The sequence below is a fragment of the Necator americanus genome, chromosome X, assembly GCF_031761385.1.
Source record: "Necator americanus strain Aroian chromosome X, whole genome shotgun sequence".
Lineage (NCBI taxonomy): Eukaryota > Metazoa > Nematoda > Chromadorea > Rhabditida > Ancylostomatidae > Necator > Necator americanus.
Window position 1 is genome coordinate 14,942,073 of NC_087376.1, and position 27,955 is coordinate 14,970,027.

The 27,955-nt window shown below is 42.5% G+C and overlaps 4 protein-coding genes across 5 annotated transcripts; 3 read left to right on the forward strand and 1 right to left on the reverse strand.

Annotated features, from left to right (window-relative positions):
• Positions 1-6: 6 nt before the first annotated feature.
• Positions 7-15,305, reverse strand: RB195_023197 (uncharacterized protein; the record flags this gene model as incomplete). Of its 2 annotated transcripts, XM_064210548.1 has the most annotated exons (7): positions 7-18; positions 130-238; positions 11,600-11,673; positions 11,740-11,825; positions 14,168-14,320; positions 14,406-14,573; positions 15,230-15,305. In XM_064210548.1, the coding sequence occupies 7 exons, from the start codon at positions 15,303-15,305 to the stop codon at positions 7-9; spliced, it is 678 nt and encodes a 225-aa protein (XP_064066429.1). The 2 variants fall into 2 exon arrangements, with proteins under 2 accessions (XP_064066429.1, XP_064066430.1); XM_064210549.1 differs by lacking the exon at positions 7-18 and having other exon boundaries at positions 124-238.
• A 3,879-nt stretch (positions 15,306-19,184) lies between these two features.
• RB195_023198 (uncharacterized protein) lies at positions 19,185-19,834 on the forward strand (the record flags this gene model as incomplete). The annotated part of the gene is made up of 2 exons (XM_064210550.1): positions 19,185-19,287; positions 19,686-19,834. The coding sequence occupies 2 exons, from the start codon at positions 19,185-19,187 to the stop codon at positions 19,832-19,834; spliced, it is 252 nt and encodes an 83-aa protein (XP_064066431.1).
• A 481-nt stretch (positions 19,835-20,315) lies between these two features.
• RB195_023199 (uncharacterized protein) lies at positions 20,316-20,686 on the forward strand (the record flags this gene model as incomplete). The annotated part of the gene is made up of 2 exons (XM_064210551.1): positions 20,316-20,410; positions 20,470-20,686. The coding sequence occupies 2 exons, from the start codon at positions 20,316-20,318 to the stop codon at positions 20,684-20,686; spliced, it is 312 nt and encodes a 103-aa protein (XP_064066432.1).
• A 176-nt stretch (positions 20,687-20,862) lies between these two features.
• RB195_023200 (uncharacterized protein) lies at positions 20,863-21,327 on the forward strand (the record flags this gene model as incomplete). Its single annotated transcript, XM_064210552.1, has 1 exon — positions 20,863-21,327. One exon carries the CDS (start codon positions 20,863-20,865, stop codon positions 21,325-21,327), a length of 465 nt encoding a protein of 154 aa, XP_064066433.1.
• Between the last annotated feature and the right edge of the window lie 6,628 nt (positions 21,328-27,955).

Below are 27,955 nucleotides of genomic sequence, written 5' to 3' on the forward strand. Positions count from 1 at the left end.
GGCCATCTAAGTAAGTATCTAAGTAAGTATCAGATTTACTTTAAAGTCGGATCAGAAATAACGATGAAAAATGAACGTTGAAAAAGAGCAGAAGCACGCGCCATTATCGAATCATGAGGATCACTACACCTTCTTTCCTCTGATAATTCCGGGGGTGTCTCCATCCACTATGAATCCTGTAAATGCTTTCCCTGTAGGCGTTGAAGGATTGGGATCAGAACGAGCAAGTACGAAGAACCTACAACAAATCACGATGCAAAAACCGAAAGCAGACGTACTCCGGACTTCTGAAATAGACTGTGTTAAGCAAAGTTAGAATAAATGTCGCCTAAAGCGTGTTTCAGCCGGAAACACGTTGTGTCCACCATAAGCTACTCCAAACAGAATCATAATTGACATAAAACAACCAAACGACCTGTCTCATTATATTTGCCGATCCCGAGGATTTCTAGCGTGCAGTACAAAGTGCAACAACGAAAAATCTGTTATGATCCATAAACATATGAAATTAGAACTTTTCTTGGATTTCATTGAAAGCACACATACGCATATGTATACATACGCATGGTTATACATATATACATATCAGTCTGAACATCCGGCTAAAGCCGAACTTCGGACTTCTTGTGGTGCTCGCTTCGCTCGCCTTCAGTGATCAATAAAAATTAGAAGTAGTGACATCTTCTGCAAGAAGATTAGAAGTAGTGCATCTTCTTCTGTGTTTTTCTAACAACGCTTCCTTCATTTTCTAAAATAGAAATTTAGGCATAGATAAAAGATTTTATAATCACTTTTTTGTATTATTTTACGCTTTTTTCATTTTTTAATTTATTTCATACTCACAACTATGAAACGGTCCACAAAGTTTCATTTTTTTCTCATTTTTTCCCAAATCTACATGGAGTTATTGCGCGATGTTACTGCACCGCTGCCACAAATCTGACGCCGTGGGACCCATCCCATTCTGTTCTGCAGCTCTCAGGCGCCGACACACCAATTCAACGCTGTTGGACCCGTCTCAGTGTTTTCTGGAATTTTCTGACACACAGACAAACACACACATACATGCATACACACACCGACTAGCTCATTATATATCATGATATTTGTACATGTATATCTTATCTGTGGCGGATGTAGTGTAGCGGTTAGAGGTTCCGCTTCGTGCACCGCGGAGGTTCAGGTTCACGCGGAGGTTCGAATTCGCCCTAGTGCTCACTAAGCCTTTCATCCCTCCGGGCTCGATAAATTGGTACCAGACTTCTCTGGGAGGATAAAAAAAACACTGACTTGACACATCGGCTAGCCACCGTAAGTGATTGTATAGGCCAGTTACACGTTCGTAAACCTCAAACGATTCTGAATTGAAATGAACGTGGGGACGCTCCCTAAGCGGATTGATTAACCAGAAACTTTATGCTTTATCCTTTATGGTGCATGAGTAAAGCTTCTGCAAAAAAATTCTATTCACAAAATAAGACATTTCGAGAAATTGTTGTAAAAGTTGACTGTTATGATATATTGTGGATTAAATAAGCTTTTAGCTAAATTATGCTTCCAAAAAGAAAACTTAAACTTCTCTTCTCTCATCCCTCGTCTATACTGTTATATATAAGATGCAAAGATGGGACATTGCCCGTAAGTCGGAGCTGCGAAAAGCGCCGGTTAAACTTCAGAAGACATCTCACAAGGGCTCTACTGGTAGTGAGTAATTTCCTAAGCGTGGTAGCAGTGTCTGCCCACGTCTCCGCTGGATAACAGAGCGCTGGAAGAACTTTTGAGTCAAACAAATGGGCACTGAGATCTTGGTCCGTCAATTGGTTCGCAGCTTCCCTGACCGGTACAAATGTTGCCCCTGCTGCTCTCATCCTTCTATTCAGTTCTTCCTTCAAGTCGTTTTCCATATTCATAGAACGTCCGAGTACGTATGACGAAGTTTGCACTATTCGGGTGCCTTCAAGTTGTACTCCTCCGTCCTCGCAGTTGACGTTCTTCATGAAGTACGCCTTCTTTCGGTTTATTCGTAATCCTATTCTCCTCCCTGCCTCGTTCAACTCGTTGAACACCATCTCTGGATTATTGGTTACTCCTTGAAAGCAGAACGATGTCGTCTGAGAAAAAGGAAGGCTCGAGAGGAATCATCCATCAACACGTCTGCCCTTTTCTTCCAAAAAAAAAAACTGATTTCATTACCCATTTTAGGTATGCTGAAGGGCGGTGGAAAAGCTGTATCCTAGTGGTGCATCGATCGTAGGCAGTTGGCTAATGTCCTCACATACGACGTTTAAACACATTGATCGACCTATACTGACAGTATTGGATTCGTTTCTACGCTTTCGAAGCCTTTCTCATAGTCGACGAAGGTTAGAGCAAAGGGCAGGCGGAATTCCTCTATGACCCTGGATACGGATCTGGATTTTGTCCACGAAGCTAAAGCTCTAACATAATTCAAGTTGTTCTTGAGATTGGGCTTCATGCAGGGTGCTAGATATCTTGCTAGATATAGCGAGGACATCTTGGTGAATACATTTTACAGTACATTGAGCAAGCACGTCGGACAGTAGTTTGGAAGGTCCAATTACCTTTTATGGATAAGAGGCGAGATCTTCTATTAGTCTTATATTGGTATATTGGTTATTTGGTATTTTTCAATGTGCTAGTACCTTGGAACAAGGAGTCCTCGAATGAACCGTCGTCGTATACGACTTCTTTCCTCCTTCGTTGCCGATAGCAGATGTTCTTTTCCATTGTGTGGCTAAGTCGTATTTCCCCAAAAAGGATACGGTGATTAAAATCACTACAAAAGGATGGTACTACCGAGACGTCAAGTAGACACCATCTCCAGTTGATGAGTACGTAGTCAATCTCCGTAGCGAGTCGTGCTACTGGGCAATTTTCATGTTCATTGACAATGATCTTTCTTCATGAAAAGAGAATTTCCATGGAAGAGGGCTGACTACTGCCCGAACAGTTGCCGTTTTCGTTCCGGTCCCCTAGTCCAAATCTTCCGATCCTCCATTCCTCTTCTACTGTCTTTCCTAGTTTTACCCTCGATAACGAATTTGTAGGACTTTTCGTTGCGGATCACCTTCTCCAGGTTCTCACTAAGCGCGTCCATTTCGGAGTCATCAGTTGCTAAGGTGCTAAGGTGAGGAACGGCCAGACGAGGTGACAGGATCTCGTGAATATCGACAAGATGGACGACACATGGGGCATAACAAAACCAATACTGCTTACATTTTGTGACGGAACTTTCTCTCTGCGAATGACGAGCGAACCGCGATTCATCTGTCGTACGTCACTCCTTCTGCTCTTGGTCTCTTGCAGAGCAATCACGTGCAAATTGATACGCTCTGCAGCTCCGAGAAGGGCGTGTATGTCAGCGTCTATGCACACTCTTCTCGCGTTGTAAGTACGAAGTCTGAGACAGTCTCCATGCCGAGCCGTGCGTGTGTCGCTTTGGTCCAGAATCAGAGACGTCCTGAGCGACCTGAGTTTGATCGCCTCTCATCTCATTTTGATCGCCATATCGTCCGACGTCTGAGACGGAAGGGCTCGGTGCGCAGGGTAGTGAAGCAGTGAATATGCTGGAGTGGCAAGAAGATTTTTTCCCAAACTAAGCAGCCCTGCCAAGGCGAGCTTAGCTTCCACCACAGGTCGTCGCCCAAGCTATATGGTTCAGAGAACCACCTTGCGACATTCTGCTGAGACGGTGGCGAATCTTAGCAGTGGTTTACTCTTAGCTAGGCTTCTAATTCCGAGAAGTAGGAATGTGGCATATGTCCAACGCCTCAGCTTGGGAGACCTTGCCGGAGGATGAACCTCCACTGTGCATCGCAGTTCAACGCCCAGAGTCACTTCCACGCCACTATGCTGTTGTGGAGGTAGATATAGATTCGTTGATATAAATATGGAAATATTAGTAGATGCACAAATATCATGCTATATAGTAACGCGCTTAGTCCCTATATATATATATATATATATATATATATATATATATATATATATATATATATATATATATATATATATATATATATATGTATATATGTGTGTATGTGTGTCACGAAAATAAAGTCACTGGCGTATCAATCCACTTGGGATGCGCCAACGCGTTTTACTGGAATTCGTAATCGTTAAGCTTTTGGAACGCGTATTGGCCTATACAATGACTTGCGGGGGTCAGATGATGATCAAGTCAGTGTTTTTATCCTCCCAGACAAGTCTGGTACCAATCTATCGACCCCGGAGGGATGAAAGGCTTGGTGAGCACTACGGCGGATTCGAACCCCCGACCCACAACGGACCTCCAACCGACTGCGCCACACCCGCCCCGTCACGAAAATACCCCGTAATTATGCAATACTTTGCACCGGTGAGGTGCCGAACCATCGGCATGCACCTGATAGGTGAGCACACTACCTTTTCACCACTGTCCGGAGTTGTAAACATATGTATGTTGGATTTGATAAGGCAGGTTAATTTTTGTCATATGTTAGTGACGGTAATTAAACTCTTACGTGAATCTATACTTCCGAATTTGAAAAATATAATACTATATAATAAAGGACTTACACCTGTCACCTGTGTGCGTCTCTCTGTGTGTCTCTGTAACAGAATTCCAAAAAGAGAAGGAGACGGGTATCATGGCGTCGGGTTTTTGCGCGGAGCCCCAACGCGGTGAAATTGGGTGGGATAGGTTCCATGGCGTCGGAATGGTGCGCCCTTGCCAGAAACCCATAGAGTGGGGTGAGATGGGTTCCACGGCGTCGGGATGGTGTGGCTGCGCCAGAAATGGATAGAGTGGGGTGAGACGAGTCCAACTACGTCGGATTGGTGCGCGGGAACCCCGGTAGAATGGGTTTCTATGACTCATTCCCATATCTATTTCCAAGCATATTTCCCTTATTCTGCTAACATCCTTTCTTCAAAAAAAAAAAACAAACGGACTGTGAGAAGGATTTTTAGTCATTTATTAAGGAGTGCATACAGACCATTACGGGCATGTTCACTTCCAATTTTACAAAGAAGTAAAGGTGATTTGTCCTTTGCTTATAGAGTAGGTTGAGAGCAGCAAAACCGATTAGCCAATAGATTATACATATGGATCGAAAGTTCTGGTTTAGCGCATTCATAAATCACAAACTTATCGCATTCTCTTTCGAAAAATTTCTTGTGAAATGTTTCAAAGGCGGAACACCTTTTTCTTGGAGAATTCAAAAAAAAAATAAAAAAAAAAGCAATTGTAAGTTATGATTCCCCTCTAACCACTATCTTTTAGGAAGCCTTTTTTGCCCAAGTTTTACTGATGCAACATATTTAACAACCATTACAACCATTACATCCTTAAATTACGTTGCAGAGGAAACATATTATGATGTTCAAGAGCTTAACTTGAACATGACAAAAGAAAGAATTGTATATAAAAGTTTGTTATAATCCTCGCATTAAATTGAATCCTTCCCTTCATTCTTTTTCGAATGTTTTCACCTTTTGAGCATTTGCACAGAGAGTTATTTTGTTTCTTTGTTAACTTTTTCTATGTTGATTATGTTTGTGCTAAGATGGGCGGGACGGATTCTTCAGCTTCAGGTAGATGCGCCTGTACCAGACGGCAGAAAAATGTGATGGGACGGGCTTTACTCCACCTTTCTGTTTTCTGGGTCACAGAATAAAAGCAGTAAGATAGGTTGACACAAGTAAAATGGCGAGCACTCTGGCATGTTGGCGCCACAAGGAATTGGAACGTATCCAAACATGTACTGCTAGTAGGAAGTAGACAGGCAAACATCAAGAATCAGTAAAATGAAGTGGGACGGATTGCTTGCGTGGCGAATCACCGGAAATTACTCCTCCACATGTCCAGTCCTATGTATGTTTCTTCAGAAATTATATACACGCACGGAGGCGTTCGCTTTAGCAGGAGCTAGCTGTTTACGTGAACTAACGTAGAATCTTTACCTTTATCAACATTTTACCAAACGACATTTAGCAGAAGAGACGAAGCAACATATTCAGCAGTGCTGTAGTAAGCGAGGAGGAGTGAGACATGGCGAGGAACATTTCGCTGCAAACCTACCCCTTAAAGACAGTACACCATGAAATTAAGAGTGTCGGGATCTCTCTAAAAATATATAGAGTTAGGGCTTTACTTCCTGAGTGCTAGCGCATTCGTGCTCAATCCCCACTAATTATCTAAAAACGTCGCGGGGATCATCTTGTCGCACCGAATCCTCCTAGTCAAAGTGATACTTTTGCGAGAGCAGGCGCGCGCGATGTGCCTGCCAGCGAGTAGAGGGCAGTATCAGGAGTTCATAGATTGTCAAATCACTCACAGACGCGCCATGTATACGTGCTTTCGAGGTCATGGCATGATCACGCATGTTATTACGTACCTCGCAGGAAGATTCGGTGAGACAAAGCCACGGATAATGAGGGGAATTCAGCGAAATCGCACTCATGCTCATGAACTACACCCATAACCCCCTCTATTCATAGAGATCTCAATACCTTCAAGTCCGTGATATGCTGCCTTCAATGTTTGCGGAATGCGACAGAACTGCAGGGGTAGTTATGTTGTGGATAGTGCCTACAGGTAATTATCGAACTTACTAACATTGACCTATTTTTCTATATATATGGTGAAAGCAACTTTTTAACCAGAGAAGTGTGTCGAGTCAGAATCTGATTGTGTAATGAGACCGTAACCATGTCAAATCTCATGTTCAGTACCTATTCAGAACATGGAAACTAGCTGCCCAAATGAAGTCTGAGTAAAGAAAAAAGGGCCAAAAATTAGTCAAACGACACAGGCCAGTCAAAGAAGTCTGCGATCAATGATTTTGAAAGCAGCACTGGTAGCCTGATGGCTGGTATACTGGGTTTAGGAATGGAAGCTTCTTGGTTCGGTCCCTCTCTGAAGTCGCATTATTGCATTTCTTCTTCCTACGTATTTTTTAAAGTGTTACGACCTAACATGAGTATGTACACAACGGAGTATACTATACACCGTTGTGTACATACCTCATACTGGCGTGTATTTGACCCTAGACTTCGAACTTGCGAAACAGAGCGGAGGTAGGACCTGCCAAACTAAGGAGTTCGACACCGGCAATCCGACTTCTTAGAATCGGATGAATCAGAATCACTGCAAAGATTCACCACCACCTGATTCATCACCGCCACAATTTATAAGTAGGGCGACGACCTGTGGTGAAAGCTAAGCTCGCCGTGGCAGGTCTGCTTTGTTTGGAGAAGTCTTTTTGCCACTCCAGCATATTCACTGCCTCAGTACCCCGCACACTGGGCCCTGCCGTCTCAGACGTCGGACGGTATGGCTGAGAAGCGATCAAATCTCAGCTTGCTCAGGACGTCTTTGTTTCTAAACCAATGCGACCCGAACATGACTCGCAAAAGAGACTGTATCAGACTTTGTTTTTACAACGCGGGAACATTACACACAGACGCTCTGACGTGATTGCTCTGCAAAAAACTAAGAGCAGAAGCGAAGTACAACAGATGAATGACGGTACACTCTTTACTCGCGTTGAAAAGGTTCCGTCGCGAAATGTTAGCAGTGTTGAATTCTTTTGCGCCAATCTCGTCGATCCTGACGATATATTGTCAACTCGTCTGGACAATCTTCGCCTCCGCCCTCTGTACCAAAAACCCGTCATCATCATCAACTGCTACTCACCAACACTAGCAGCTGATGAATCCGAATTGGACGCGTATTATGAGGCGTTAGAGAGGGTGATCCGCAGTGAAAAGTCCCACAAATTCGCTATCGGAAAATACAACGCAAAATTAGGAAAGGCCACAGAAGAGAAATACAGGGTCGGAAGATCTGGACAAAATGACCGAAATGGGAAGGGCAATCACCTAAACGGACTGTTGTCCGCTAATCGCTTCTTTTCATGTAGGGCTATCGTCGGTTGACATGTTGATCACCCAATAGGACGACTCTTGAGGAGATCGACCTCATAGTCACCAACCAGAAGTGGTGTCTACTTGAAATCTCGATAGTAACATCCTTTTACAGTTGTTCCGATTACCGTCTCCGTGCAATCGGCAACGAAGGAGGAAAAAAGTCGTGTATGACGACTGTACTCGAGGACTCCTTGTCTCAAGGTGACTGGCTCATGGGAAAAGACCCAAACGCGGACTACGCGCTGCTGCTCAGAGGACTGCGAGCCTGTGTTGAACGTGCCTCGAAGCCGCACAAGACAAACTTGAATCGAATTTCAAAGAGCAGCAAGGAATTGTTGCGAAGAAGGACTTCAAGGCCTGATCCAAATGCATTGCACATTGAGCGGTTAGTAGCAAACAACAGATGCAGAAATGCTTTGGGGCGAAACAAGTTCAAAAAAGAGCTGCAGGTACCTCTGCAAATATAATATTCTGCCAACAGCCTTGCTGAGCGAAGACGGGATCTGCACATGTTCTTGTTGTGAGATGAAAATCCATCACGGAGACGTTCTACTCGAACCATTTCCTTTCCTGAACTCCTGTGTCAATCCCGATCATCCCCACTGCTGAAGCTCCATCACAGATTTTCCCTTTGGAAATACGGGTCGCTATCAAGAGTATGAAACTTGGCACAGTCCCCGGACCTGATTTTATATCAGCAGACTTTTTCCGACTAATAGAAGACCTCGCGAACTGTTCTTTTCCATAAAAAGGTGACTGATTGGACCTTCGAAACTACCGTCAGACATGCTTGCTGAACGTACTATACAATGTATTCACGAAAACATCTTCACGCGCATATCTAGGATGCTGGATGAAGCGCAGCCTCAAGAACAAGCTGGATTCCGTCAAGGATTCCGCTGTTTGGACCACAGCCAGACCGTGTCGACGGTCATAGAGGTTTATCGGGAATACCCGTTGTCGTAACAGTCGTCGACCATCAGAAAGCGTAGTGACAGCGTAGAAACAAATGCAATATCGTCAGCGCTGGTCGATTACGTGGTCGTATGTGAGGACACGTATGTGAGGCTAAAGCCGGACTCCAGACTTTTTGTGATGTTCGCTTCAACGCCTTCATCGATAAATATAAATTAATAGTAGTGACATTTTCTGTAGAATTGGAACTGTTTTTTTCTATCAGTGCTTTCTTCACTTTATTTTTCTCAAAAATTTAGGCAGATTTCATAGATGCAAATTCGATAGTTTTCTTCCTAAACGTATCAGTTCTACATTTGGAGAACATTCAAACTTTATTGTACATCTATATTTCTTTAAAGCCACATTTTGGAAATATCATACTAACACAGAATGATATGCTAACATGAAATCACGCGAACATCACTATCGTACTGATAAAGATAACGTTCTACGTTAGATCACGTAAACTGTTGACTACTATCTAAGCAGACGTCTGCATGGGTGCTTCCAGTATTTGAAGAAAAGACGTTATTAAACTGAGACAAACGTGCAAGGAAATAGGAGTCATAAAGGTGAAATGTAATACGCGCAGGCCATGGCTATGAAACGGTCCGCAACGTCTCATTTACTCTTTGCCTAATCCGCATGAATTAATTGCGCGATACTACTGCACAACAGCACATCAATTGCGCGCAACCGGACCCATCCCAACCCAATGTACTGCTTTGCGGTGTGCAGACGCACCAATCCGACGCCGTGGGACCTGTCCCCCTCGTCCCTCTTTCTGGAATTTCGTGACGCACACACATATACACATGCACAACACGCACGTGACAGTATAAGCCCGTTATTATATAGCATGATGAATTGCAAATTTGGAAATATGCATCCACATAAAAGCTTAATTACCCTCACTAACACATGACAGAAACTAACTTGCCTTATCAGAGCCAACATACATGCATTTAGAGCTCATGCTCATAACGGTTTGTATGCAGTCCTTAACACATGACTAAAAATAAACTGTCTTATCACGTGTTTAATCTACCTTCTCATAGTCGCTGATAACGGCTCAATGGCAGAATGCTGGCCTATCAAGTGTGTGCCAATGGTTTTGCTCTCATTTGTGCAAAGTTGTGCATCTTTATGGAGCAGTTTCGTGACATACAAACAAACATACACACTCATATACAAACACGGACTAAGCGCGTTATTATATAGCATGATGCATGTGTATATCTATACATCCACCAGTCTGAACGTCCGACCAACGCCGGACTTCAGGATTTTTGCATTTGTGTTTTCTTCGCTCACCTTCACCGATCAATAAGAAATGACAAATAATAGGTGACCTTTTTGTAAAATTACAATTGTTTTTTCTTCTATCAGCGATCTCTTCAATTGTTTTCCTCAAAAATTTAGGCACTGATGAGAGATTTCATGATTTTCTTCCTAAATGTGTCAGAATGTCTATATTTGGACAACAGTCAGAATCAGAATCGCCATCTATGTTTCTCTGAAACCTCCACAATTTAGGAACATTATTCGATATATTACATGAGTTTCCTCCTCTCTCAACTACTAACACAGAATGATGTGCTAACATAAAATGAGGTGAATATCATCATCGTAGTAATGAAGACAACACTCTATGTTAGACCACGTGAACGTGTGTGGTATTGTATTCAAGCAGCCGTTTTTTTTTTTTTTTTTTTTTTTTTTAAGACAGGATTTTAATACCATCAGGGAAATATGCTTGGAAATAGATACGCAAATGACTCATAGAAACCCATTCTACCGGGGCTCGCGCACCAATCCGACGCCGTGGGACCCATCCCATCCCATTTTACAGCCATCTCGTTGTGGGGAACGAATTCGACGCCGTGGAACCCATCTCACCCCACTCTATAGCTTTCTCGCACCAGCGCACTATCGCGACGCTGTGGGACCCATTTCATTCAACATTACCACGCTGGGGATCCCGCGCACCTATCCGACGCCATGGTACCAGTCTCCTTCTCTTTTTGGAATTCTGTTACAGATACACACACACAGACACACACACGTGACAGAATAAGTCCGTGATTATATAGCATGATGGTTTGCAAACTTGGAAGTATACATTCATATAAAAATTTAATTACCCTCACTTACATATGACAGAAACTAACTTGTCTTATTAAAACCAACATACAGATAATGGTCCAATGGTGGACTGTTCGCCTATCATGTGTGTCGATGGTTCGGTCATCACCGGTGTAAAGTTTTGCATCATTATAGAGTGCTTCCGTGATACATACACAACACACACGTACACACACACAGACTAAACGCGTTATTGTATTTCTGTACCTCATATAGTAGAACCGAAATATCGTAAATATCACGTTTTTGCACATAGGAGATATGTGTTACAAGCACTGCTGCACTAACTACCCTAATAACACACAGGGTCACACAAATGTGAAGTCACTGGGTAAAGGCACCAATGATTTGCTCAACAGATGGGCGAATATTATAGATGCCCACGCTGAACATATTGCTGAGTCTTAATCATTCTAAATAACATTATTTCACCGAAAAAACTGAGAAAATCAGGTGCAAGAACTTCCTGACAACCTAATCTTAATGAGCAAGCACGGCAGATATGGAACGATCAAACATGTGGCGGGCAGCTTATGCATCAACCAAACATATCTGTGTATCGTACCATTCCGCGTGACCTCCTCCAGTTATCCACGCTTTTTCACCATTCAGAATATATTCGTCACCCATTTTCTCTGCCTAAAAGGAATGAACTAAAGAGTACCTTAAAAAAACTCAAGACCGAAAAAATTAGATTGCAACTACCTTCGTTTTTACACCGCTAACATCTGAGCCCGCACCGGGTTCCGTTACGCAGTACGATGCAATCAATGGTTCTGCTGCTAGACACCCTTGAAGAATTGTATTATCCATCGGCAGGAAACGTCTTGAGCTTTACAAATTTACAAACATAAATCAATTCTACGACTTGATTATCAAAGTAGCCGAGATTTTTGTAATCGTCCACCGTAACTTCCTCGAATAAAGATGTGTGGATCACCTTGACTCCCGTTGTTCTTCGAACTGGTCGAGCAGGCGTCAGTAATCTTTCCATTTGTCCCAATCGCATGCCACAGCCCAATGGTTCCTATTTTGCATGGGACAGGAAGAGCACAAAAATTTTCACTGAAGGATTTTGTGAAGAAGTCTCGCCATCGGGTCAGCAGTCTCCCTGTAGCTCGCCTAATATCGCGTGGAAGACAGTCGCTCACGGCTCTGGTCCAACGGTTGTCGTTGAAGCACATCACGTTTCCGGCTCATATTATTTTGCTGTACTTGGCAAATGCGACGGCGTCTCTGATCTTCGATCAATAGGATGAACTTCGAATCAAGGTTCCTCGTTTGTGTGAACGGGCATGCTCCAACATCATTCCTTCGATTAAACGTTCAACAGTGCTCACCTATTGCGATTTTCTTTCTGATAGCGAAGTGTCCAGGTTTCTGAAGTGTAAGTCAAAGCAAGAAGTATGGTAGTATTAGAGAGGTGAGCACGGAGTCGAGTGTTTCTAGTCTTCTTCATTACATCCTCGATGCTCTTATAAGCTTCCCTAATCGCTCGTTTTTTTCTGCTCAAGTCGGGGATCATGTCCTTCATATTCATTTCCCGATCCAGATGAACGAAGCTGGTGCGAACGGATATGTCTGAACGTAACTGGGCCATCCGAGATCTATCCGTTTCCCAACATCATCTTTTGCAGATTCAACTGAAGACCGATCTTTTGCAGATTCATCTGAGCACACACATGCTTCTTCGAATTCCTCCAGCATTCGCTCCGCATGGCTAACGCAGAAAAAAAAAATCAAAATGATGCCATCAGAAAAGCGTAGATAGTGTAGCTGCCGACTATCAGGCTTCACTCCCATGTCGTCCCATTCCAACTTTCGCATTGTGTTATCGAAGGTGGCCGCGAATATTTTAGGTGAGAATGTATCACCTTGTCGGACTTCTAATCTTTATGTCGATGATTGTATTCCTGTAGAATGGCGAAATTCTGATCGTGAAGTTACTGTACAACTCTCGAAGTAGCTTTATGTACTGAGCAGGGACAGACTGGTTGTCCAAGGCCTCTATGACCGCTTCTGTCTCAACTGAGTCAAAGGTCTTCTTTAGGTCGGTAAAGGTGAGAAATAGTGGCATTTTGTACTCTCGCGACACCTTGATGAGTTTTGAAACAGTGTGAATGTGGTCGATCGTGTTGACTTCCTTTCGAAACATTGCTTGCTCGCATGGCTGTCTTTCATCTGACACTTTTTCAATCCTGTTAAGGAAGGATCACTCTAGTGAAGAGCTTGTATATGGCAGATAGTAAACAGATTAGACGATAGTTGCCGATGTCATGTAGATGATCTCCCTTACACAACAACAGGATCTCGCTGGTCTTCCAGTGTTTGGGCACCTTGCATTCCGACAGGTAATGCGTGAAGAGTCAAGTATTGGATGAGAAGCGGTGGAAGATTCTTCAGATGTTCAGATCTGTATATGACTCCTACAGACTCCATATCCTGTTGGGACCAGGTGCCGTACGATTTCTTACCGACATGATAGCATAGGGGATTTCGTACGGTAGAACTTCTGAAATGACATTTCCATGTTTTCTCAGATGGTGAGGAGGCAAGTGGACGTGGCTGTCGAAGAGATCTGATTAGATGACCTTTTCCATCTCCTTTCTCGATGCTGTAGCTGTTCCATATGGGGTCCAAAGAGCAGTCATTTTTGTTTTACGATTGGCGACGTTCCGACAGGAGTAGCGGATGCTTTTTCCCACCTCTGCAACTTCAGCCAACATTTCTGCTCTTCTCTCCTTGAGGTCTGCTTTTATCACCTTTCTGCAAAGCCTTGCGAACTCCAACGTGAGTTCTTGGTTGCCTGCGGCTCGTGCAGCTTCACGCTGACGTATCAGCCCTAGCGTTTCCGGAGACAGGCGTCTCTTGCTGGTTTTAGAACTCTAAGCCTTCCTCGTTCAGTCAAGAAAATGTTCAGCGAGTCCATAATATTCCTCGTCGATGCTGTTCACTGCGGAATCTTCCCAAGATGTGTAGATAAACAGAAGAAAACTTTGCAAGTCAGACCATATAAAAAGCTAGAAAATGGAGCAAAACTAGAGTACAATTTTAAAGAATTCGTCATTCACAACACGCTGAAATTTTTGAATATCACTATTTAAATGATGAAGAAGGAACAAATGCAACAGACCGAGGTATCTTCTCTTTTGCTCATCATTTCCAGCTATATACACAGGAGCGACAGCGAGCGATGGTCCCATGATAGCCAATTGAACACCGGTGCAGCCATATGCTAAAGCTTCTACAACCAATGCTGTGTCTAAGGTCGACATTCCAGGCCCTCCTAAATGGTTCTATGAATGCAAAATAGTATAACAAACTCATAAAAACCATAGCAAATGGTGCAGACAGTTATTAAAAACACTCGCCGTATTGCTCCGGAATTTGTGGATTCATCAGGCCAAGAAAGTGAGCTTTCTTCACAATATCCCATGGAAATTCTCCAGTTTCGTCAAATCTTCTTGCCTGAGGAACAATCTCTTCCGTCGCGAACTTGAGTGCAGTGGCTCGGATTTCTTTTTGTGTATCACTTAAGTCTGACAAGAAAATCAAGCATCAAATAACACGTTTAAAAGATGTAAAATATAGTTGAGAGCGAGAGACACTCTGACGCGACAGGATCGAACAGTAACAGTAATGAGGCGCGTACTCGACCTGGACTTAGGGCGCAAAAACGCCTATGGACTTGCTGACTCTTCATGGCTCACAGATCTTAAATTGCTTTGGATGGAGCGACCTCACCCCAATGTGAAAATCCTCGTAAAGTCACGAAGCAGGCGAATGCGAATAGCCTTCAGAAAGGCTGATTCAACGGCCCTGTTTTGGGCGACCAAATTGCGAATACAAATCGACATTGCTTAGTGATCGTGGACTGGAAGTTAAAGTAGCAATAGTTTCAGCTGTCTTCATTTTTCTTAGTAGCTTTAACTAACATATCGTGGAACCCTAAGACTGATGCTTAGGTTTTAGGGCCCCGAGTGACTCAGCTCCAGTGATGGCCTGTCGATTGATGAACTATCGCCTTCACAAATGGAGAAGCCTTTTATCACCTAAGAACGGTTTCTATGCTCTATGGACGTTTTTGCGAATTTCTGCCTCCGCTATCACAGTGCTAGTACTCTTCGATCCTGTCGCATCAGAGTGCCCCGCTCCCCAACTACGTTTCACCGAACATACTGAATAAAAAATGTACCGAAACATATGGGTCTCCGTGAAGTCCAGGAAGCAGCAGAGATAGTGCCTAATCTGAACGCAGTCCTACTAATCATCCTTAATTCTAAATGGCAATATGAATAACATGAACAGCAATAAAAGGAAGTATAATAACTGATAACAACATTTCTTTGACGTCAAACAAAGAAGCAAACATTTCACGCAAATCCAATACAACGAAGATACAATAAACACAAATATAACAACAATTCAATGAAGACGAAATCATTTACGCCTAATACCGATGCACATCATATCATCATCGATATCTCTACAAAAAAAAAGCTTAGATTCATCTCTGTACTTCAAGTTCTATGTTTTGATACATAACTTCCGAATAGACTAATGCTCCTTCCATCAAAGATCCATGAAGTTAGCAATCTTCACGACCAACTGAGATGAAGCTTCAGAGATTAAATTTCTTGAGGGTGACATTCACTTAATACTTGGGAGATATACTGAACACAGTGACCTTAATACCGACCATTAGATCTGATGCGGGATAGAAGCTGACGGGCAATGACCATACGCTGTATCTGGAATTTGAGAATTAAGGTCTACTAACGCAAAATTTTCGAAGTGAACATTATTAAAATGCTTCAAAGCACTTGTGTCTAAAGTTCCACCCGGCTGCGGGAGGCTCCGCCCCTTTGACCAATGCTAAGACGTCGCGAAATTCAAGCTGATACAACGGTTAACTACTTTCGCTGTTGCTTGTGAGAAAGAGACTCGGAAAGAGCTCTAAATAGGTGCTGTCTTACGAATCTTTACCATGCAACAAAAGAGAAGAATGTCACGGTAAGCCGTAATACAAAAAAAAGAAAAGTTTGATATACGAATAGAAAAGTGAGGGATGATGTTGGAATATACGTTCTTTAATCCTCATCTAGCATCAAACGATTACTTGAGGTAACTGCATGAGTTATGGTACTTTTTCTTTTTTTTTTCGCCAGTGTTCTCCTCGATGTTCCATGTTCTTGCATTGCTTTCCTTATTTAGTTCACATTTCCATCCCTTTATCGTCGTCTGCATAATCTTTGTTTTACTTGCCTTTCTCACTTGATTCCGACGGTCTTAAATACGGTGAACGGTCAAGAAGTTCCTGTATAATGTTATAATGTGCCACCACGTGTTCCGGATGCTGATGAGCGCAGCTCTTACGATGCGCAACTTGAATCAAACAAAAAAAAAGGTGCATGGTAATAGAAGTTAACTGAGACTTTGTATAAAGCAGAGTTGTTTAAGAACTACAAATAAGTTAAATGCTGTTTACAGATGTAAATGAAAATGTTTAGTTCTCTGTTCTCAATAGTTAAATGAAAACCATCCACTCATCTGTGGGACTACAAAGAGTAGTTTTAAAAACTTCCGATGGTCGGTGCTCCACTAATTCCCTTACTTTTATCGCTCTCTCAGCGTTTCTTGTTTCGTTACTAGTTACGTGAAGTTGAAATCCAACGTTTTACGCGGTGCGAACAATCCTTCGCAGGCACACATTTTACCTAAAGATGTATCTTGAAAACACAGATCAGTTTGCCACACCGCACACCCAACCGGTCATATTGATCTTATGCATAGAATAGACAGTAATAAAGCAATAAAAGGTTGTAGAAAGTAAGAAGGAACTTATAGAAATCGAATATAGGGAGAGGAGCATTTAGATGAGCTCCTAAAATTCAAACACTCCATTACGCATCGTAGAATACGTAATCAAAACTCCGAAATAGAGGTATAAGTTACTATACGACCCTTCGAAACCGAGATCATAGCACGCAAATCACTACAGGAATTCTAGATAACTACCAAAAGTCCAAAAACGAACAGAAAAGATGAGTGCATTGCGGTCACAAATGAACTAGCCCTATATGAAGATCTGGGCGGGTTCTCAGGATCCTTACAAAAAAAACCCTGTCATAGTTGTGGCATATGCTGGTCTTTTACGTTACTAGATTCAACGAGTGAGGTAAGCACTAGGTAATGCGTAGTTCGTCAAGTTTGCCTATCGTTTGAATGCTTTCTGTAGGATGAGGAAGCGCTTGTTAGGATAAATCACTCATGGTTTGATTTTCCAGCCTCTGACGATGGCGATATGACCGAACAACTAGCTGTTAATGAAGATCAATATCAATCTTGGCTACAGCTCACATAAAACAATATAAAGTCACATATTCAACATGCCAAGATTAAAGGACATTCGAACATTAGCAACACTTATGGAATCATTTGAAGTTCTATTCAATAAAGAAGCTATTACAAGTAACTATTATAATATTAAACACACGAATATTTAACTAACTAATCCCACACCTATAAAAGAATTCGAGAAGAAAATCTAAGTAGTTTTCCAATTAAGTAACGGAACATTCGACGATAAATCTTACCCGTCATAAAGTCCTTTTATAGCCAACTTTAATTCATTTTATTCTACAATTCTACTAGCGATAGGTGTGGTGATTGCGAAGTTTCTCAAATGAGGACAATGTAGGTCACGATATCAGCGTATCACACTCTGATAATCCTAAGACGACATATCTTTGAGTAAAATAGAGGGTCTATTTCCGCTCTTTATCTTTCGTTAACCGATAATACATGCTCAATTTGCCTTAATCGTGTCACCTATATCACATCCTCCTGAGTCGATTCACTTTTCACTCCTCTACTTTTATTTCCTTTCCAATAAGCAGTTTCCATCGCTTAATCGCGAGGTGAAAGTCGCGAGTGGCGTTTACTCAGCGAAAAGAGGGGACCTGGAGGGCGGTGGACCTGACATTCCCATTGATAGTATTATACTTCCGAGTATGCTCGCACATCGTTGAACGGTAACGGATTCCAATGAGAGAACAAATATAGTAGGGTCAAAATGAGTGTAGTTCCGGTGCATTTGCGTGCGCGAAACAGCGAGGTGGAGGCAGCAGTTGGGACCGAAAACTGCAGCAAACTGCAGCGATGGGTGGTGCCAACAAGGGTTTCACAACCCTACTAGCCGCTGCGCTCCACCGAAGCGCCTCAGAGGAGCCTCGTACGCAACTGCGTACGTGCTTCATGGCGTTTTGACCATACTATAGATATGATGAACTCGTAATGAAAGGGATGAATAACGAGCATTACTATGAAGGAATAAAGTTCAAGTAAACAAATAATACAAACTTGCACGTGTGAGTTTAGGGCTGTCCTTGAGTGTTAGAAACTAGTTAGAATTCTGCGTTTATCTCAAGGACATGCAAAACACACGAACTCTAACAAGCCAATTTGATATGCTGAGCAGAGAACTCCGCCACAACTATCAGACATAGATGTGACTACAGTTATTTCAACGCAATGTCCTTTTGAGCTGTCAGATCCCGACCCACATTAATTTTACTTTTATTTTTACGTTAAATATGGCGAATAAGTGGTAGAAATGAAGTTGATGACATAGCCATGATCACGAAACGTGCTATGATCCAGTTTCGTCAATTATGGCGCAATGTTTGCACGATACACCAACAGGTGTTTCGTGGGAAGAGTGGTGTTCCAGTTCCGCGGTCGCGCCACCCCAGTGATCTTGCTATTGTATAAGTGAGGCTCAGTTGCTCTCTTTGGCTGCACTAACCACACAGGTAACGCATACGCCACTTTTGCAATTATTTGCATTTCTTGAGCATGTGTAAAGCTGTCCGCAGAGTTCAGAGCCGTGCGGTTTGGCGGCTCTGCGGTTTTGGTGGTTACTGACTATTCACAACAGTGCGCTCAACCACCAAAACCGCGGAGCAGCCAAACCGCGCTCCTGCGCGGCTCTGAACTCTGCGGGCACCTTAAGAATGGCTGACCATTGCGTAACGATCTTCATAATTTCTTCTTCTATCGATGGTTCTGATGGGCGGTACCTGCGGATATTGTGATCAAGTACTCACAGCAAAATAATTTGATGTTGTTGATTATTCGCCATTTTCAGCATGATGCTTGCCGCGAATTGGAGTATATCCAAGCTGGAAGGTAGATCAAAACGTGAGGAAGTGGTGGAATATAAACATCAAAAGAATGTAGTCACGCAACTAGGTCTACACTCACGCGTCGCTTGGTTTAGGTCACTACCTAATCCGGCGCCATTATCGCAAGACGTATGCTATCTCTTTGTATGGCTCATTTATAGTCATCAATGTTAGCTGTACTGCTTAATTCTCGTGTCTAAACACATATTCGGTACTCATGTTTGAAACTTCTACCAAAGACGTGCCATAGTTGTGACCTCGTCTCTTGTCTCATCCCTGTCCGATACTGGTGGTGAAAACTTCCTCTAAAATTCCTTGCCGTATTTTCCATGTTTTTGTCATAAACCAGCAGAAATAGCAAGCAGGACGAAAACAGCGAAAATATTTACATGTAAGGTAGTAGCGTTTTACTGGAATGCCGTTTGAATTCCTTTAGAATCGGATATATTCTGTTCAAAATTTCAGATCATTGCCTGAACGATGCTGCTCCGAAAGACGTAGAAGGCCACAAATCCACTGGTGCTGTAGCTGAACAACCAACTGGAGTAGGCTGTAATGTTTGTACACCTTCAATTAATTCCCAAACGAAGCACATAACGTCGGAGACGAGATAAGGTCGCATCGCAAATGAATATTTATCACCAACGATCAACCACCAACCACCTTGTGCATGGAAAGAGCCAGTTTTTACGCCGACTTAGTACCAAAGCAAGAGCACACCGCCCCCTATTAAGTAGTTCTATAAGTTTCTTTTCTATTTCTATATTTTTATTTTCTATTCAACAACAAAGATACTCCAGTCAACCATATAGTCAGCATTATGTCAATAGTATTTTTCCATCAGTGTAATAGATTGTTGATTCTTTTGACCTAAGACTCAGGTTACAGTGAATTAAAATATTGATTTCCGTGGAAAGAAAGTTACGGAACAACCCAATGCATTTCGTAGAAACGGATTATCCTAGACCGACTTATTGAGCATCGCGTAGAAACAACGCGCGACGAGCAAGCTGGCTTTTGTCTTTCCGATCTACGACTGAGCAGGTGGTCATCGTTAGGAGAGTGATCGGAGCCTGAAAGCGGCATTCGAAGCCAATGCAATTAGCCTTTCCGCAGTTGGAAGCCACTTTCAACGCTCTTCATCGAGGCCGTCTTCTCAACGCACTTCGCATCGAAAGAGTACCAGGAAAGTTCGTTTTTCTACTTGATAACATAAATCAACGAACAACTGCTGCAATTCGAATACCAGCTGGATGTGCACAGCACCGTTTGAAGTGGTAAGTGGAGTGAGACAAGGAGTAGTGGCGAGACCCTTCCTGTTCAATTTCGCCATCGACGACATGATGCGAAGAACAGTCGATCAGTGTCCTGCTAACATCATCTTAGCACCACAAGGGTGCCCCTTGACTGATCTCGAGTACGCCAACGATGTTGTTATATTCGCGGAAAGCACTACGAAACTTTAACATATTGCCAACCTTGTATCGAAGCTAGCTGCAGCCTATGGACGTCTAGGTCCTGACAAGTGCAAACAGATGTGAGTCTCTTCGAGACCTGGAACAGGAATCAGGGTAGATCCACAACCAATCGAACACGTCGACAGCATCTGCGAGAGTATTATGTATTATAGATGCGCTAAGGCATGTTGTGCATTCAACTGCTTGACGAAGTGTTTGTGGTCGACTTCCATCGCTCGCGAAGTCTATATGCGAGTCTACAGATCAGGAAGAAGACTTGCGATACAGATTCCTTCGCAAAATATACCAAAGAAGCTGCAGAGAAAACTTCTCCGGTTTTAACGCCGCTGAAGAAGTTGCTCTTTCTGAATGTGCCACCCGAAGCACTGGCAATTTCAGCCAGAAAAGTGTCTGAGAAGGAATTTGCGTCATCAACCGCAACAGGACCGCAAGAACGAGTGAACATTAAAAGCAAGCAGATGTTCGTCTTCTCGAAGCATCCAGTGGGAATTTTTGCGGACATACAACCGATCGAACTGGTCGATGAGTTCTGTTGCTTGGGCTGTATGCTGTATGTAGGAACAATGGCAGCTACAAAAAAGGTATTCAGCACGGATGCGCCAAGGCCACTTCTGCATTCATCTCCTTAACGAAGTACCTGTGGTCAGCTTACATCGCCAACGAAGTCAAGCTGCGAGCCTATGTGTCCGCTTCACAATGAAGATCTTTACGTGGAAGTCGATGTGGTGAACAGGCAGATGACGCATGGAAGGTATCACATTTTGCACCGCCATCAAAAGTAGCCACGGAAAATTGTTTCCGGTTCTTTGACGATATCCTACGGAGACCAGCAGACCGCATTGTTCAACGTATTCTGAGAAGTTTGCTGGGTTCAAGCTGGAAAAGGCCACGTGGTCGTAGACGGAAGTTCTGAACTGAGGTGGTGAAAGAGGCCTTGAAGACACTCGGCGTCGAAAGGCAGTTCAGGCGAGATGTAACGTTTCACAGAATACAGAATAACGACAAATGGATTGATTCTATGCGACCTCTTTCCGAGGATCGAGTAGGTTGAACAGAGCTATGCCTACGGACGACACACCTCGGCAGGATGCTGGCATTCGCGTCAGGCGGTAACATCAACACACCGATTAAGTGACGTAAGTCATGAATACCCCCAATATAAAGCACCACATAGTGTGGTGCTTTGTCAACGAAATGCGTAAGTGTCAACTTTTCGCTCACTATCACTAAAAGATTCTAATCACGAATGCGGGAGGGTGTGGCACAATCCGTTAGAGGTGCGCTGTAGCCACACTGTCGATGGTTCGAAACCACTCCAGTGTCAACCAAGTCTTCCATCACTCCGGGGTCGATAAACTGGTACCAGACTTGTCTGGGAGGAGAAAAACACTGACCTGAGCATCGGCTGCCCCACCCCACAAGTCATTGTATAGGCCAACACGCGTTCCAAACCTCAACGATTACGAATTGCAGTAAAATGCGTTGGCGCATCCCAAGTGGATTGATGCGCTAATGATTTTATCCTTTTTTAATCACGAATTTGTCAAATTTCAACTTCTCGAAAACCAGAAACTACAGCGTTCTCATTTCAACACCGAGGAAGGAAACATCTAAAGCACAGTTTTAGAGATGTTGATAAAGCCAATGGCTTAATCATGAACTTTGCCAGTGTCTTCTCGTCAGACTGCAGTGATTCTAAAAAGCTGAGTATGGTTGCCGTCTAACAGTGCTGCTGTAACGTTTCTCTATCTTTCTTCCGTTAACTATAAATACCCTTAATGTTTTAAACCTTGGATAACTAGAGCGTATTATGGAATTCCACTAATTGTTTATAAGCAATGCACCGGTACTCTATCTTCACATCCAGCTCATATCTTTAACATACCAATGGTATTAGGTGAGGTTCTGGAAAAGTGGAAAGATGCATTAGTCGCGACCAATAGGAAATCCCTAGGTACCAATCTGCTAAGCAATTATCCTACCTATGCAGTATGCACTCACAAGTCAAAGCTGTAGAAGAAATAACCAGGGATAAAATATCGTCCTAGCTGAAAAAACCTTCCACTTAATTCCCATGTTTCTTTGACTAATCCTAAGCACGAAATCAAGATAAATCAGTAGATATAACGTATGGAGAATAAAGATATGATACTGACTTGCAAAAAGCATTCAATAAAGTCCAGACGTCTTGTAAAATTCCAACAACTAAGAATATAAGGTAATGTTTAAAATTGGCTGATCTTTTGTCTTAACCTTTTGTACTTCGTTATCGACGTATGTGCAACATTCAAAATACCATGCTATATAATAACGCGCTTAGTCCGTGTGTGTGTGTGTATGTGTGTATGTGTGTGTGTGTGTGTGTGTGTATGTGTGTATGTGTGTATGTGTGTATGTGTGTATGTGTGTATGTGTGTATGTGTGTATGTGTGTATGTGTGTATGTGTGTATGTGTGTATGTGTGTATGTGTGTATGTGTGTATGTGTGTATGTGTGTATGTGTGTATGTGTGTATGTGTGTATGTGTGTATGTGTGTATGTGTGTATGTGTGTATGTGTGTATGTGTGTATGTGTGTATGTGTGTATGTGTGTATGTGTGTGTGTGTGTGTGTGTGTGTGTGTGTGTGTGTGTGTGTGTGTGTGTGTGTGTGTGTGTGTGTGTTTGTTTGTCTGTGTGTCACGAAAATACTCCATAATGATGCAAAACTCTGCACCAGTGGGGTGCCGAACCATCGCCATGCACCTGAGAGAGGAGCACTCTACCTTTCCACAACTGGTCCAGAGATGTCGTCCCATGTATGTTGGCTTTTTGATGAGCCAAGATTGTATCATATGTTAGTGAGGATAAATAAACTTTTATGTGAATGTACACTTCCAAATTTGCAAACTATCATGCTAATAACGGGCTTATTCTGTCACGTATGTGCGTCTGTGTGTGTCTCAGTCACGAAATTCCAAAAAGAGAAGGAGACGGATATCATGGCGTCAGTTTGATGCGCTGGAGCCTCAACGCGGTAAAATTGGGTGAGACGGGTTCTACGGCGTCGAATTCATGCCCCGGAACCACAAAACATAGAGTGGGTTAAAATGGATCCCACTGCATCGGATTGGTGTGCGAGAGCCCCAACGGTAAAATGGATTTCTATGACTCTTCGCGTATCTATTTCCAAGCATATTTCCCTAATGCTGCTCACATCCTTTCTTCAAAAAGTGGAAACACAGATACAAACGGCTGCTTGGGTAGAATACTAGCCAACACATGTACACGTGCTCTGACGTTTATCTTCATCATTAAAATGATGATATTCACCTCATTTCATATTAGCACATCATTCTGTGCTAATAGTTGAGAGCGGAGGAAACTCATACTTCGAATAATTGTTCCAAATTGTGGAGTTTGCAGAAAAGCGTAAAATCAAGTTTGATTGTTCTCCAAATATGGTACTGACGTGTTTAGGAAGAAAATCATGGAATCTCTCATCCACGTCTAAATTTGTAAGAAAAAAATTGAAAAAAGGGTTGATAAAAAGAACAATCATAATTTTACAAGAAAAAAAGTCACTACTATTATTTCTTATTAGTCGATGTAGGCGAGCAAAGCGAACACTACAAAAAGTCTGAAGTCTGGCTTTAGCCGGACGTTCAGACTGTTGTATTTTAAATCGACTATCGCCGTAGCGGCAACACGCTTGTTTGGTCAAGCGACTATTTGAGTTTCGAGGAGATCGACCAAGAGCATCTACTTCATCTGAGATCAGGCTCGAAAAAAAGCTTCACGTATTACGAAGAGGAAAGAAAATAGACTGTCGTATGTTCAAGCAGACAAAAAAAAAGAAAACGACGCGAGGCTAGCGAGTTTTGAGATACTTGTCCTGGGAAGCCTCGAATGCATATGGGTGACTGGTTCCAAAAGTGTTATACTTTAAGAAATTTCAAAACGTAAACAATTTATTTTGTTATCATTTTATGAACTGAAATTAGCTAGTAATGGTGTTTAAAATAAATAAATAGTATTGCAGTAACTGTATTTTCTGCTTTGTATAGAACATGTGAGTTAGGAATAGGATTGTACTTGTAACGAAAAGAAGCAGGAGTTGCTGGTGTTTCATGTGCCTGACTAGACTGGAGTGCAAAGGATTCACTAGAGAAGTGTGACAGTTAGGAGTGAACACAAATACTCGTCCTGGTTCCCCTGTGCAAGTCCTGTTCCAGAGATGAGAGAAGATATAACCCCTTCTTTTGTTCCTGATTTACGTCATCGACCTGCCAAATGTGTTGATGATTTCTCCGCACATCGAGGTCCGAAAATACGCCGATGACGTTAAAATCTACGTCATTTATTGTGAAGAAAATTGAAATCTGAGATTCGCTTCGCTATTAAAAGCATCACCCCACGAATCTGAGATGGTGCAGATTTCAGGTGGAGTATTCGTATACAGCATGGGAGACTACAGAGAGGGAGGTGATTCCGTCCATTTCTTCCTAACTGCCGTAAAAAACGGCCCGGAAAATACGGCTTCATTCGTTCTGGCGCATCATTTTGTACATGAGGTTCGATTGGAGCACGCCAGTCTTGTGCGGCGCCGCATCTTCCGGACCGTTTTTTACGGCAATTAGCAAGAAATGGACGGAATCACCTTACTCTCCGTAGTCTCCCATCCCGTATACGAATACTCCACCTGAAATCTGCATCACCTCAGATTCGTGGGGTGATGCCTTTAAGAAATCACTAGCTTAAATCTGTAGTGGGTCTCTGATTGACACTCATATATTAATTAAGAGAAATCGCTGGTGATGCACCTACATAATGCAATTCTGCAAAAGATCTAGGTATTCTTGTAGATTCCAGTCCCAAGTTTGATGAACATGTTTATCTGAGCAAATAAAAGTCTGCTCGTCTTTATTTCAGGTGCGTGTAAAGAGGGTCCCGGCGGAATTTCCAGCATGTCTCGGTCATGCCTCGTGAGGGCAATTAGCAATGGTGCGTGTCCTGAAGAGATTCACTTTTGTTGGCACCTAAATAACTGACTCTGCTTACCTACCGCTAATCATGCGCTGAGTCACCGGCTAGGATATAATTCACTATCTGTTGAATTGTTCTGAAGAATCAGACACATTCACTGCAATTTTGTAACGTAAGGTGATCTCAATTTAGTAATCGTACCAGAAGCAAGCGAAATCCTCACGTGAAGTTTGAGATAAGAATGTATCTAATAGCTTCAAATTACGTGCATAAAAATTTTCGTTAGAACGGAACATTCCAGCTCTCAAAAGTAATGAGAATTAACGTTATCCTGTAACTCCCAAGCTTTTTTGTAGCCTAACTTATTTCTGGACAGAGGGGCTTTCTGTATCTCTGACTTCCGGGAACTTACAGAAAGAAAAAGAGTTCAAATTTGGTAAGATTTCTAGACTTTCTGAAGGTGGTATAAAGACAAACTCACTGCCTTTCTTTATTAGAACACCATACAAAATCCCATGTACTTCTATCTAACGCTATTATTCTTTGACTTATTCAGTTATTTCGACAACTCACACCACTCTTCTTTACATATTTCCTTGTAACTGCGCAGTTTTCTGCGTCTCTGTGGTAGGAAGGACATCTATGGCGGTTGTCTGCGTCTTCATGAACGACTGGAGCGTGACCTCGTCGAGATATGTTCGCGTATCCGCCGGCATATCCACTGGGCACGTTATGTCTCGGAGGCATTCGCGGAGAATCCGCCAGGACCCTCTTTACCGTTCCCCTTTTATTTCGTGTATCTCGAATGGCGCATAGTGGTAAACAAATCATTCTATCATCTATGCAAATCGTCTTACCTCATCTTAAATACTGTTCGCAAGTATAGAACCCTCCAATGAAGAAGCCTATAACAACTCTCAAGAAGGTACAACAAACATTCACTCGTATGCCGTTGAAAAGAATCTCACCAGACTTTGATACGACTAACTACAACTGCTATATCAAAAAACTAGGCATGAAAGCTTGAGACTTAGGAGCATAATTTCTTATCTAACCCTTTGTATTCGGGTATTCGTAGAAACAAAGCCGGGTGGAGCAAATCACATGCTGATACGTGGTATCCAGGAGGATGACTCGTGGAAGGTTTCAACATCTTGCACCGCCATCGAAAATGTTTGCAGAAAGTCGTATTCGCTTCTTTGGTCTAGGAGATCAGCAGATCGACTTGTTCAACGAGTTCTGAGGAGTTTGTTGGGTTCAAGCTGGAAAAGATCACCTGGGCCAAATCGAAGTTCTGGACTGAGGTGGTGAAAGAGGTCTTGAAGACATTCGGCGTGGATAGACAGTTCAGGCAACGTTAGGTTTCGCAGGATATGGAATAGCGACGAATCGATTGATTCTGTGCAACGTCTTGCTGAAGATCGAGAAGGTTGGGCAGAGCTGTATTCAAGGACGACACACCTAAGAGAAGATGTGTGAATCGCGTCAGACGATTAATCAGCCTGCCGATCAAGTCAAGTAAGTCATCGAAAAAAGCGCGAGCAATAACTCAGCAATTTTTCAGTTCTTGTCTTTTTTTGATTACTTTGTGTCGTCGTCGCCTTACTATGCTGGAAACTTTCTTATCGAATATACAGACTACATATGGGTGGAGAACAAGAGGTTGTTCTAAATCTGCAAGTGCTAAATGTACAAGTAGTCGCCTTTGTTGATCAGTAAGAATGAAAAGTAGTGGCAGTTTTTGCATTTTTCTTCATCTCTTTTTTTCGTTCACTGTTCAAGAAGTTTAAGCATTGATGAAAGATTTAAAAGATATCATCTTAATGGGGTCGGTACTTCACTTGGAGAATATTAAAGCCTGATTTTATCTTTATATTCCTTCGGTACTGCTGCAACTCGCAAACATTATTTGAAATATCAGATTTTCTCGTTTTTTTCTTCTCTCCAACTATTAAATAAGATGATGTGCGAACATGAAATGACGTGGACGTCGTCGTCGTACTGACAGCGATAAGGTTCGACGTTAGATCAAACACTATTATACCTTTATTATTAAACTGTTAGCTACTAAACTGCTGTTTGCATGTTTGGTACCTGAAGAAAGGATGTTACCATTGAGAGAGAAACGTGCAGGGAATTATACATTTGGAAGTATACACAAAGATGAAACCCAATACATTCAGTTATCTTTTCAACGAATTCTGTTGGAATTACTGCTCAATACCGCTGCACCAATAATGTGAACTGAACCAATAATTCAATTTCTGCGCAGTCGCGTCAACTATGCAGTTCT